The 14,614-nt window shown below is 36.5% G+C and overlaps 2 protein-coding genes across 2 annotated transcripts in view; both read right to left on the reverse strand.

Annotated features, from left to right (window-relative positions):
• Window positions 1-1,690: 1,690 nt before the first annotated feature.
• On the reverse strand, window positions 1,691-2,041 carry LOC132925660 (SCAN domain-containing protein 3-like). Its single transcript, XM_060990034.1, has one exon. The coding sequence runs from the start codon at window positions 2,039-2,041 to the stop codon at window positions 1,691-1,693; it is 351 nt and encodes a 116-aa protein (XP_060846017.1).
• A 1,902-nt stretch (window positions 2,042-3,943) lies between these two features.
• LOC132926378 (paired box protein Pax-6-like) overlaps window positions 3,944-14,614 on the reverse strand; it is a 69,401-nt gene continuing 58,730 nt past the window's right edge. Inside the window, exon 4 of the mRNA XM_060990730.1 lies at window positions 3,944-8,686. Within this exon, the coding sequence (XP_060846713.1) occupies window positions 7,373-8,686 (1,314 nt within the window). The 3' untranslated portion in view covers window positions 3,944-7,372. The remainder of the gene's footprint in view (window positions 8,687-14,614) is intronic.

Here is a 14,614-nt window from a genome sequence, read left to right on the forward strand (position 1 = left end):
TTTATCGGAATGAGGAAAACGACGATGAGACGAGCGAGGTAAACGCAATAAATAAAAATCCGAAACCGCGGCCAGCCGACGACGACGACGACGACGATAATTTTATTATTATAACGACGACGACTGCGCACGGATTGCTGCGACGACTTTTTGAGACGCACTCGGCGGTGGCGCCCGCTTTCCGCTTTGTACGCCGCCCGACGACTGGAAAACGCACGCGCGCCGCGGCTGCTGCTGCCGCCGGCGATTCCGTTCGGCCGACGACGATACGACTCCATCAGACGACTCGTCGTCGTGCAGATGACGTGACGTTGTACAACAACGATAATATAATATATTTCAGTCTGTCCGCTCCGCCGCCGCCGTGTGGGAAAAACGCGTTTGGACGTTTGTGATGTTCTTTTTTTTTCTCATTTCGTTATTATTGATACGGGTGAGTCGTAATGCCGATGACGTTGGGTGGGCCGCGCGCGATGATGTCGTTCGTTCGTTCGTGCGATCCGGTCCAGACGCCGTTCGATCGCGCGCGTTTCTTCGCCGCGTTTACTTTATACCGTTTCTCGCGCGATCACCTCTCTATCCCGCGACCACACATATTATACCTATATGACCAATGTAGTGTGTAATGACCAGGGCTCAGGGCTTATAGCACTTAAAACCATTAAAAAAAGCGGTTAAAAACATCATTATAACCACTCAAATAAGCATTTAAAAAACTTAAATTTGAGCAAAAATATTTAATCAAAAAAAAAACTTTTTTGTTTTACACGATAAAGTAGGTATTCTAAAGACATAATTTGTAACTGTGCTAAAAATAATATAATTAAATATTACAAAAAATATTGAAACAAAATGATAAGAAAAAGTTTCTAACTAAAAAATCAAAAAAAAATCTTTATAATATAAAAAAAATCAAACTTCACTTTCACAATATTTTGCCTTATTGTTTATAGATTTTCTGAAAAAACTATAAAAAGTAACAAAAAACCGGTCAAAAAGTAAAAATAATCAGAAAAACTGGAAATAAGCATCTTTTTAAAAAATCGTTGAAAAAAGTAAAAAAAGCACTTTCAAATTTCATAATTTTAAGTCAATCCATATAAAAATATAGGCAAATGCTTTAAGTCGAGCCCTGGTAATAACTATAGGGGCTATAGGCGTCTGTGCTCTCGAGTCTCGACTGAAAATCTCAATGAACGTTGTTGTGATGACTACTGACTAGTTATCTATTTGAGATTTGACTGCTATGGTTTGAAAGTAATTTTTACTAATTACGTATATCATTAATTGTAGTATTATATTTATTTATTTTTCAATAAATAACAAAATATTTATTAAGCCCGTCAACAATTATGTCAAATAAGTAGGTATAAGAATTATAACTTAGACAAGTTTTATCACACGTTCGTTCTGTATCTGCAGTAGCGTAGCCGGGGGGTGGCTGATGGGGCTGCAGCCCCACCTGAAATTTTAAGAAAATTTAAAAATTATTTAAATTTTTTAATGGTCTATACCAGGGTGGTCCAACCTTTTGTAGTTGGCGGGCCAATTTACACTTTCATAAAAACACCGGGGGCCGCCAGATGAAAAAAATTATATTATTACCTATTTATATTTTATTTTATATAATACACAAATAATTAATTATTATTAAAAAATTACAATAATACATTACAAAAAAAATAAACTATTAATGTGATGATTGGCATTGTTTTTCAGTAGCCAATTTATCAATTTCAATTGAACACCCTGTGGTGGCTAATCTGATGCACGATTCTAAAGACGAATCGTGAATACGGTTTCTTGATTTTGACTTTATTAAATTCATTGTAGAAAATGCCGATTCACAAATATACGTACTGCTTAATAATGACAAAATTTCAAGAGAAAAATTCCGTAATGTTGGGAATTTTTCTTGTGAACACAGTTTCCAAAACTCTTCAGGAGGCAGATTTACTTTTGATTGAAGAAAACAGTCTGATTGTAAATCACATAACTCCATTTGAAAATCGGGAGGTTGTACTGAGATATCAACTGTCATTGGGTTGTTAAATAATTCAAATTTAGGTTTCAATATATAAAAATCTTTAAATCTTTAAATAACGATTGTCGATTACTGATTAGATTTAGTTTAGAGAAATATTTAATGCTCGCAATTGTGCGATTGTGAATAGTATTCACGTCGTCCATCACGTTTTATCGCGATATGACCGACTCCCGGGAACTCCCGCCGTATAACAATTCGTAAATAATTCGTATAAATTCGCAATAAGATCGTATAAATTTTATACCTTTTTATTACGATTTTTTTATAATATTATTGTGATTTAAAATCTAAATTTTAAATTGTCGGAGGGGCCACAAAAAAAAGCTTCGCGGGCCGCGGGTTGGACCACCCTGGTCTATACAAATCGCAATAAAAATCTTAAGTTGTATTTTACAAAAATTGATCAAGGTCCCCCTGAAAAAGATATATCTTAATTATTCGTGTTGCTAATGATACAATTTAAGGTACTTATTATATAGTAAATAATTTCTCAAATTCATGTTACATTTTAGATATGAATTTAACCTCGACATTGATGTCAATTCAACTACAAGACAGCCTTAGCTCAAAATCGACGTTCGAATGTGTATAACATTGACAATCGTTGTAGTTAAAACAACTCCAAATTTCTATGCGTGAAATTATACTTAAAAAACGGGTGTATATTTTGTATCGATGAAATTCTTCATGAGCCTATATAGTCTATACCATAATACTACCATCATTTCTCAGCTGCAGTTGCGATGACTGTATTCTTTCATGTATATAAAATAAAATTGATTTTAAATAAATTCATCGCAAAAATAGGCAATACTATGTATTATTAATTAGTCTACATATTACATATAAATAAATATTGTATCAATCGAAATAACCGACACCATAAATTACTATGGATGTTGGTACAATTATTATATTAGTTTACAAATTTAATACATTTAAATACACATATTAATTTCTAAAGCATTGGGCAACCCATAGTTAAATATTTATATTTATATATATGTTATAGTTAAATATTTTGGTGCCGCAACTGTTAATTACATATACATCCATTTTTTAGTTATAAATTATAACTTATAACTTATGATAATACAGTAAAATTCCATTACATCGAACTCCAGGGGACAGAATTTTTTTTTCGTTATAACGGAAATTTTGTTGTAACGAAAATTCGAATAAGCTCTTTATAAGCCCTGCTTTTCGACAGGGGACTTCTATATATGACTTTCGTTGTAACGGGAATTTACTGTATATATTATTCATAATACGCAGTTATTACGCACACGCTGTATTTAATCTTATATTATAATATATATATATAGTTATACTTGTTTTGATTAAAGACGTACTTTTGTCAACGAAAGACGGCGGTGCAGTAGCTGCAGTATCTATAGCTAGGGCACATGATGGCTGTCGATTTGCGTATTTTTGACCTCAAGTCACTGTATATATAACTATTGCTGTACTTATGTAGAGTAGCTATATATTGCAGGAATCCCTTGAGGCTACAATTATTATGCGTATATACACTATCCACGATTAATATAAATATAATATTTACGCCATGGTATATTATATATTAATATGCATCAGTGTTATACCACTGCACTGTTATATAGTGTATACAAACAAATTTAAAAATCGATATAGTATATATTCACCATCGTTGCCCATGTTGGGTTTAAATTGAGATTTGTTCTTGTAGATTTTTTACTGCAACAGTGTAATGACTATTGAGTATAACGACGCTGATATTTACCTATTATTAAAGGCACATGGTAATATCATGTGTATCATGTCATCTGTGTCACACACCGACACCCGCGCTGTTGTTATGTAGCATGATGGTTGTCGTGGAAAGGAAAAAAGATAGAAATAAATAAAAACATAATATTCACAGTAAAAATATATGCGTCGTTTACAACGCGCGCACCTTATGTATATTATTATTGTTGTTTTTTTAAAACCAAAAAAAAAAAATATATATATATACACAAAATAATAGGTATGATGATGATAATAATAATAATAATAATAATAATAATAATAAAAATATTATAATATTTGGCGAGCACGCAAAACAATCGTGCGCACCTGCCGTAAACAATCATACACGTCGTTAAAGTCGCCAGCTTGTTGCAAGGCATAGATTATATATATAATGCTATAATATAGTATTATATAGTAAATATACATTATACGCTTGTTTATTGAATGTTAATAATTAACACATTTACGCAAAATTGTTCACGCGGCTCTGTTATAATATTTGTATATACATTCATGTATATATAGGTATGTTTGAAATGTACAATTTATATGATATAAAAAAATATAATAAAGTATAAAATGTAAATATATGAATTCGATTAATACAATCATCATAATCGTAACAAGATTTACAATGTAATAATTATTACAAAATGTTTTTATCGTATAATTACACTGTTGTTCACTTATACATAAAACGTGTATTATATATTATATTCACGCGTAACAATAAATAGGATTAAGTATACATATAAGATATATAAAATAAAATAATACGAATTAACAATACACTTAACTTACAATAAACTTATGCTCGTACCGCATAAGAAACGTATACATTCGTCGTGGGCGTAATATTGTACGCAGGTACGTCGTTTACAATAATGCACGTACAATATTCGCGAAGACGACTACCGCGGAGCTTTGGCAAGTCATATTCGAAACGTACCGCGGTCATGATGTTATGTGCCTATATAATAATAATATGTACAACTAACAGTTTGAGAAACAAAACGAATAGTATTTTATGCGAGCACACGCGATTGATTACACGTGTCATATTTTGTGCTCGAGACGACGATAATTGGATCACTGGGCTCGCCTAAATATAATATAATATATGCATATTTTCCCCTTAACCCATAATACCATATATATTATCATACATTACACGTTTACAGCAGATACGACGTGCACGTGTGCAGCGTTATACATCGTCCCCGCGTATAATAGCTGTAATATAGCGATGTATATAATATTATACCTACATACAGTCATACTATTATTACCACGGCCGCGGCGCGTATCCGTGAAAACATATAGTATATATATATATATATATATATATATATAGCTGCGGCAACTACTTGATTTGTACAATTTTTTATTTAATTTCGCGTTGCACAAACATACCGTGTATATACGGACTACAGTAAAATGTATAATTATATTACAGGTATATACATATTAATCGCGAAAATACGATAGTAAGATAATTACATTACGATTATTACTATACTATACTATACACTATATATATATACGACTACTACCTACTAGTTACAGACCCTATACGTATAAACACGATAATATGATGGTCGCCGTCGTCGTCGTCGTCGTCGTCGCCGTCGGTTTACCGTGTAATTACAAGAAGTTTCGATTAGCGCGAGCTAACCTAATAGCTGCAGAGATACCACTGCTTACTAGGTATAATAATTTTCGAAAAAAAAAAAAAAATTGAAAACGTATATAATATACGATTCGTACGCACAACCGTCGAATTTTACCGACTTTCGCTGTTAAGCGGCGCTCACGTCGCACCACGTTGCCTATAATAGTCCGGTGTCCTGTGAATTCGTATAGAGATATCCGCGAGGGTGTCGGTGACGGTTTGACTTTAAACAGTGCGTATACAACTATGACATTAGCATTATATAATACACTGTTTTATAATAATTGCGTTAGGTCACTCGATAACCGACGCGTAATGTCGGAAAATCATTGCGTGGTATATGTGTGTGTACGATAATGTACGCGTTAGGTCACGATAAGAAGTCGACCCAGATATTACGTCGTTCTGTTTTCACGCGTCATCGTTTTCCGCGTGTAAATTAATATTGATAACAAAAATGTTTCTTTTAATTAGTTACGCGCGCGCACACACACACACACATGCACATGTATTATATAATATATACGCACTGTGCCCATGTAAATACGATATTATAATATTATATTATATGTTCGGTACGCACGCGGCCCATGTGCACCCGCTCGAAATGTATTTCTCTGTGCGTTATTTTTCGAAATTTCCATCACGACGTTTTTGATGGCAAAACGACGATCGCGATACTGCAACGATACAGATTTCCTACGACAGCGTGCCCTACAATGTATAATACGGTTTACTCGACCGCCGACGTCACACGGCAGCTTGTACACACATAGTGGATTCGTGTGGGCGGTGATGGTTTTTTTTAAAGCAGATGGGATTCGTTTATGGTTTTTAATTCGATTTCGTTTTCGATTCGTTTTGCGCCGCCGCGCGTCGCGCTCGCTTTTGAGCAACGTCACGTTCGGTTCGTTAAAATACCAATTACCTGTCTCGTCGTCATTACATTATATTATTATGTTTCGGGAAAACGCGCGTTGTTATTAGTATATATCATCATCATCGTGTATCCCGTGCGTGTACACCCGGGTATATTATATATTATTATTATTATATCGCGTAGACCGCCGTCGTCGTCGCGGTCTTCACCGAGTGGTTTTATTATCGATCTGTCGACGACGACGACTACTGCGTACGGCAGAAACCTTCCGTCGGCGGCCCGTCGTACGGATTGTGCCACCGTTGTGACCGGCGCGGTCGGGGAGGGGAGGCGTGAAAATCTGACTTTACACGACTGCGGCGGGAGGCGCAGCGGACGGGGCCGATTTCTCCGCCTCCCGATTCATCGTCGTATAACACGGAACGAAAGAAATGAAAAACCGACCTAATCGTTATTAGATTTAATTATTTTATACGGGAGCGATTCGTGTATGATACTCTCCGTACGCGGGTAATAATAATATTATCAACGCATCATACGACCGCGTATATACCTATTATTACATCGCCGTGTTATTGGCTGATGATGGCCACCGCCGGCGGCCCGCACCAGAACGGTATAAAAATTATATTGTAATAGAAATATGATGAAAATACGTCGACGGCCCGCAGTAGCACATACCTACTTATACACAGTCGCTACAAATTATATGGCCGCGTACTTGCGCACAGCACACACACACACACTTTTAAACAGAAATATTTAACGCGTAACACTTATTTACAACAATAATATATATGTCCGCGGATTTGAACATTAAACATCATCACCGTCGGCGACAGACACTTGTAGGATTGAATATAATATATTAATATTATACATTTTTTTTTCATTTTTATTATTTATATAATGACATGATATTATGTGTGTACCGCGGAGAGTACATCGGATACGCTCGGGTGACGGCCGACGGGGAGGTTTTTTTGGGGAGGGGGAGCGATTACGACGAGGTGGACGACGAAAGCGACGACGACGAAGAACAACGGCCGCCGTTGGCGGTCGCCGCGTCGTCGCCGGCGTTGCTACCGCCGCGCAAGCGGATCTCGTCCCGGTGACGTCTGGCCTTCATGCGGAGCGCCGCGATGCTGGACGACCGGCGGTTCAGTTCGGCGGCCGCGGCTGCGGCCAGCGGGTCCGCCGGGGACGCGTCGCCGTCCGACCCGGCCGGGCTGCTCCTGTCGCTGCAGCTCCGACTGCCGCCTCCGCGGACCACAGCGGCCGCCGGCGGCGACGTGGTCGACGTGTCGGATCGCGCGGGCGGCGGCGGTACGGCGAGCAGACCGGGTGGCGGCGGCGGGGGTGGCGGGTGCAGTACGGCCGACGGCGTCGGCTGCGTCAGCGAAAGCGGTGGCGACCGAGCGCCGCCGCCGCCGACACCGGCGGACGGTCGCATGGCGGCCGCGGCCATGGCCATGTTGGCCAGCAGGCTGTTGAAGTGTTGTTGCTGCTGTTGCTGTTGGTGGTGATGTTGGTATCCCTGGCCGCCGACGCCACCGCGGAGGTGTTGATGATAAGCGGCGGCGTAGGGGTGGTGGTGGTGCAGATGGTGCGGAGACGGCACGGCCGGCGGCGCGGCCTGCACCGGCGCCGGGTGGTAGAGCGTCGGCTGCAGCGGAATTGTGGGCGGCGGCGGCGACGAGTTGCTGTTCGGTGCCGGCGGAGTGGTCGGGGCGCTGTCGTTGCCGGGCGGCGATCTCTGCTGCTGCAGCTGAGACGGATAACCGCGGAAGGTGGCTGCAGCCGCTGCGACAGCGGCCGCGGCCGCGGCGGCCCCGTTGCTCCGTTGGTGCTGTTGCTGTTGCTGGAGTTGCAGTTCCATGGCGGCCGCGGCGACGGTCGACAGGGCTTGCGAAGTCGGCGGCAGTGGCGACGACCTGCCCGCCGCGCCGTTGCCCGAGTGATGGTGCTGGTGGTGGTGGCCGCGCAGCGCGGCGGCCATGGCAGCCGCGGCCTGCAGTTGCTGCTGGTGATGGTGATGATGGTGGTGGCCGGCGTGCAGTAAATGGTGACTGCCCAGACCGATGTTGCCCATTCCCAACGGGCCACCGCCGCCCAAGCCCATGCCGCCGGTCATCATGAACGGCGGGTTGGCCGGCAGCGGGCTAAGCGCGGCCCCGGACGGGCTGTGGCGGCCGGCCGACATGGAATTCGGCACGCCCAAGTACGGATTGCCGCCGCCGCCGCTGTACGGGTGAGCCTGCGGACCGACTTTCTCCTGTTTGCGCCATTTCGCCCGTCGGTTTTGGAACCATACCTGCAACACGGCGTGGAAAATAAAATTTAGATAACCGTATATAGAAATATATATCGCGTTAAACTACTATACTCGTTTGCTTAAAAAAATATGTACATTTTTAAAATAATTTCTGACTGATACGCATCACACTGCATGTATATATGATTCATACGAGAAGTTATAATTCGTATGCCCTTCATAGAAATTGTATACTTTATATACAGAGGTTCTTAATTGAAAAATGAGTTTGTTTTGCAAGTATATATTTGAAAATATTTATGTCGCTAAACTATTAACAATATACCACAATTTTATTAGTTAATGCATTATAAGAGGATAGAGTAAGGGATGCTGTTGTTTGCTGTTTAATCGTCTTGTATAATATATTATGATATAAATAAATAACAAAAATAACTCGCATCTCCAAGAAAAATGAACGCGTTCCGCGTTACACGGTTGTTCGCTCTCTCAGTGTCACGCAGTATCAGGGGCGTATTTAAAGGAGGGGCGTAAACCGTAAAAGCTCTTGATCCGCCATTTGTTATATTTGTATATGTATAACTACAATAAATCCACGAGTTATTCTATTTCGCCTTACCACTAATACCAAAACTATTTATTTTGAGATAAACTTTTTTTGTAGCTATATATATAAATTGATATTTTGTAATTGATGATTGTGACTAAAATATTAATATTCTGTTATAGTGTCCTCCTCCATCCTCCATTAAGTATTTTTAATTCAACCTCTACACAGGCATCAGTATAATAAATAATAAGCGTCTACATATTTAACTCACTTTAACCCATGCGCAACATATAAATAGATCGAATTTTTTGTCGTTATTGCTATCACGCATAATAATATAAATATTAACCTGCTATTATATCAAACTTGAGGTAAGAATATTGTCCAGTGCAAATCATGTAAATATGTAGTCACTTTATTGCAGATATTTTAATTTTAAAACGCGTTTTAAAACTTTAATATTTTACATAGTTGCATACTTGCATATAAAAAACTTATAAATTACAAGATATCAATAAAATCCTAAAAAATAATACTGTTTTCTAGGCGATTACATTCTTATCACATAAAGTCATAACATATAGCTTAAAAGTCGATTAATTCTTTTATATATCGAATGGCAACAATACAAAAACAAAATTGGATCTGTTGAACGCGAATTCACAGTCATGTTATAGTGCGCGGGTCAGAGAGAGAGAAAACAATAAAATGGTGCGCTGACATCCTCTCTATATGCAGTCTATAATATATATAGACATACACACTACACAGATACCTATAATATAATAACGCGCATTATTGTCGTCGCCACGTTGTTAATTAAACCGGCGCGTGGAAATCTCACGCTTATTAACAACGCGCGTACCTAATAATGACGATAATAATAATAATATTAAATATATAATATTTAATATATCATAGGCGTATTACTACAGGTTGGGTATAATAATGCGTAACACAGAAAATCGTCGCATCATCGCCTGTTATGTAATATAACGGTGGTGGTACACAGCAGCAGCAGCACGGCAATACACCACGTCTAATCTAATCTAATCTAATATAGGAACACGTAAGGTTAGACGATGCGTATATATATATTATGATATAAATTTTGTATTGTCTCGGCGGAAAAAAATGTGCGCGTACACCACTCATGCACACAGGAGCGCTGTTGACTACAACACACATAAACTTGTTATAATATATATATATTGATATCATCGTTACGCCGGGTTAACCGCGGCGATATTTAATAACAATAATAATATAATAAATAACATTAATACAAAATATCGGCCGGCGCGGTGTGAGAATGTAGAAAAAAAAAATTAAAAAAATAGATAAAAACGCCCAGTCATCGGTAACCAATTTAAACGAGGCCTCTCCAGCGCGGTGCAGTAGGTATATAATATAATAATAATACCTAACATTATAATAACGTAATATATATTATAAATCGTATTAACGTATCGCAATGACGACGACGACGACGACGACGACGACTACGACCGACGACGATAATACATTATGAAATGCGCGTGCGTGTGTTAAAAACCGTGGAAAGATTTATAATAATAATATAATACATACACGATACACACATACATACACACACACACACTAGCGATATGTGTCGAGTACTATATTACATTATAACAATATAACACGGTATATTAAAAAATATAAAAAAATTTAATGCGGTGTGTTAAAAAAAAAAATAATAATAATAATAATAATACGAGGTGTACGATATTTATAATATGACGTATAGGCGGTACGCGTTATTATTATTATTTATTATAATATAATATCGTGATGTGTCGTCAATGGACAATGGACTGCGGCGGCCATATTATATTATATTATATTATATTATTATATTGTAAGACTCACGTGTGTGAGATGAATTCGCGAACGAGTACCGTTTAACGCGCGTTATACATACACGTATACGCGATAATAAAATGCCAACACAATATTATAATATATCTACGGTTGTTTAGGCGCGACGACGCGGTTTTTGTGCTGCCGTTCGCGTTAGTATACTATAGTATGATGATGATGATGATGATAATAATAATAATAATATATTGGCCGAATAATAGAGCATAATGCGTTATGACGATAATGTGTATATAACATGTGTGAAAATTTTCACACTCACACACACACACACATCACGCGCGCGTCAATAAATATTTCGTCCGTATAATTAAATAGATGACCGCGATGTTTTTTGATATATACAATTTGTATGCCAAATTGAGAGAGAGAGAGAGTACGCTGAAGGAGGCTCGACGACGGATAACATTATAACATTATACAGTGATATTTGTACGTGTTATAACGAATTTATTGAATTTAGATGATAAACAAATTGTATATACGCGCAGCAATATTTCTGTAAGCGTTTTCCCGCAGGAATTCAGGATCGTCGTATTTGGACGACGTGTCATCAGAACCGGTCGAGGAGTTTATGAGGATATACTATATTACTATTATAATATCGCGATGGATATGTGCATAAATTATTTTGATATTGCAAATCAATAATAAATGTCAAACGGTCAAAATCTAATTAGTAAAATTATAAACAAGTCGCACTCGCTAACCAAAAAACCAACACAAATATAATACGTATATTATTTGACAGGGTCGCCGAGTACACAGGGGGGCTCGGGGGGCTGCAGCTCTCCATGAGCTCAATAAGGCAAAGCTCAGCCCCCTAAAATTGAAATTGCTAATATACTATTAAAATGTTATAATGTACAAAACAACAAATAACTATATTTTAATAATTGTTTAACGATTAGTTTAGTAATATTTAGTAATTATTTAGGTAAAACTGTACATGTGTTTATAAAATAGTGAGCCTCCATGGCATTTTTAAAAAAATTTTTAATCAATTCCTCACATTGAGTATGCGGTTTTTATATTTATAATTTTTGTTTGAAAATTAGACAATTATACAATACAATTATAATTATTGAAATATAAAATATTAATTTAAAATATTAACACCCACCTAGACCTAGGTTAGGTTAATGTAAATTTATACACTCAATGACAAAGCTGATTTCCTAATTAATTGTCATAGGTAAATATATATTTTGGAGCCACTGCTAGTATGTGATACGGAATACACTACCGAAATACAACTATTCTTCGCGAAATACAATAAATAATAATAATATTGTGAATTATTATATTTTTATCATACCTATACATATATACTGTGGTATTGTGCATGATATTATATTGTGGTTGGAACCTTGGAAGTAGTGTATTTATTTCATGATTTGGATTTAAAACCGTGACTACAAAATAATGAAACCTAAATAAGCAAATTAAATTCATTTAAAATTTAAAAAAAAATTCTATTTCAGATTCTTAAATTTATTACATTTTGAGTAGGTACCTACTTGGAGAATTCATTTTATTATTATTATTTTTTTTAATGAAACATGCAGTTATTCAAAAATCTACTTCTACGCAAAATATATGATGGCAACGAGTTCAAATATCCCACAGAATTAAAATCCAATTATTTTAGTAATTTTGTCAAACATGTTTTTATACGTTAATCGTTAAAACAAAATATTTAATTTAACACAATGACATGTTGTGCATACGCTCTATCATATAATATGAGGGTGGTTTTGGAGACATGCATAGGGAAACTATCGTAACATACGATAGTTACAAGTGACAATTATTCTCTACCGAAGTAACGAACATACTAAATGTAACAGGTAAGTACATATATATACTACTAAATTATATATAAAGAGAGATTATAGATCATAATATGTAGGTAGACTGTACATAGATGATAAATGGGAATAATAAATATAATTTGTATTTCCAATCACAAAATACTTAAAATGTAATCGAAACAATCGAGACTATTCAGAATATAGAATTTACGCAATTTGAAAGGCCTAATACAAATGTATATATTATTATAGTACCTATACTATATAATATATATATATATATAGGTACAGGTGCATAATATGGATTACTCATTACGCTCGGTCACGATTAGTACATTATTATAGGCGCACTATATACTGCACCATCAGGTCTTATACTTGCATAGTTGCATCGTGTACCACCGCATTACACAGTAATTTCTAATTATATGTAACCATCAGCTGTATAATATATATATTATATTATACACGATATAAACATAGTACACATACACAATACACTGCACGAACATATATTATATATTATGAAGTTGCAAATATTATAATACAATATTACAGGTAGAAAAATATAAAGACGTCTCTCGAGTGCGTGTAATGATGTATATAATGTATCATACTCGTATTTATACAAAACCTAACCGAGAGTATAACGCGATCAATTTTGGCTCACGAGCATGTCCCATCATTCGTCTACAATATAATAATAGATTGGAAAGCGCAAATGGACGTCACTCTAAATATATTATTATATATACATCAAGAACATTTTTAAGAATTCTCGGAAGTTTTCGGTTAATAATACGCCTTGTTCTGCGGGTGACTTGTTAAATTATGTATATATTATTTTACACGATGCGAAAACGGCTTCTCTCCCGCGAATGAGTCGTCATGTTCCATGAATGGGGCTATTATACGAAAATCGATTTCCCGTCGACAGTATATCAAATAATAATATATAACATAATATAATATGCTATTATAATATTTGATGATATTTTTATAATTGCATTGGAATCAATGATAATAAACTAATAGGCAATTTATACGCCAGTACAGTATATTATATAGGTACATACTGCGTAGACGATAGACGTGCTGCACTGCTGTCAGTTGAAACGGCACTTATTGTGATTTCTCATGAAAAATGTTTTACAACGTGATCGTCCAATCTCGTCTACAACGAGTTTACGATCGAAAATACTACAGCGCTCCAGTATTTCAAAAAAACGAATCCTTCAGAATACAATTTAGGATTTAGATTTTAGATATTAAGATTACATAACATTGTAGGTATACATAATTTATTTCTATTAGAGGTTTTACGATGTTGCTCAAAAAAGTATTCACAAGCGAAATATTAATATTGTTTTCTGTGCTAAGAATCTAATAATATATGATTGAAAATCAAAACGGGAAACCTTGATTTCAAATTTCAAATATATTATACAAACATTGCAAAATCGCACGTTTGCGCAAAACTTGGGAAGGCGTCAAAATATAGGGATAGTGTGTTGTGTATAGATATAATATAACTAGATAGGAAGGTACTATTATATAGGTATACCTATACTTGAGAATGTAATACGTTAAGTATTAACACCGATCTACACGTTTGCGGTATGGATATGTTTTTAATTTATTTTTAAAATTAGTTTATATTGTACTTTACACTCGTATTATAGTTATTTCGGAAATGAGTAA

This window comes from Rhopalosiphum padi, chromosome 3 (assembly GCF_020882245.1).
Source record: "Rhopalosiphum padi isolate XX-2018 chromosome 3, ASM2088224v1, whole genome shotgun sequence".
In the NCBI taxonomy this organism is placed as follows: domain Eukaryota; kingdom Metazoa; phylum Arthropoda; class Insecta; order Hemiptera; family Aphididae; genus Rhopalosiphum; species Rhopalosiphum padi.

Excerpts from the sequence above, each read along its gene's own strand:
- LOC132925660 (XM_060990034.1), bottom strand. The coding sequence starts at position 2,041 with ATGACAGTTGATATCTCAGTACAACCTCCCGATTTTCAAATGGAGTTA.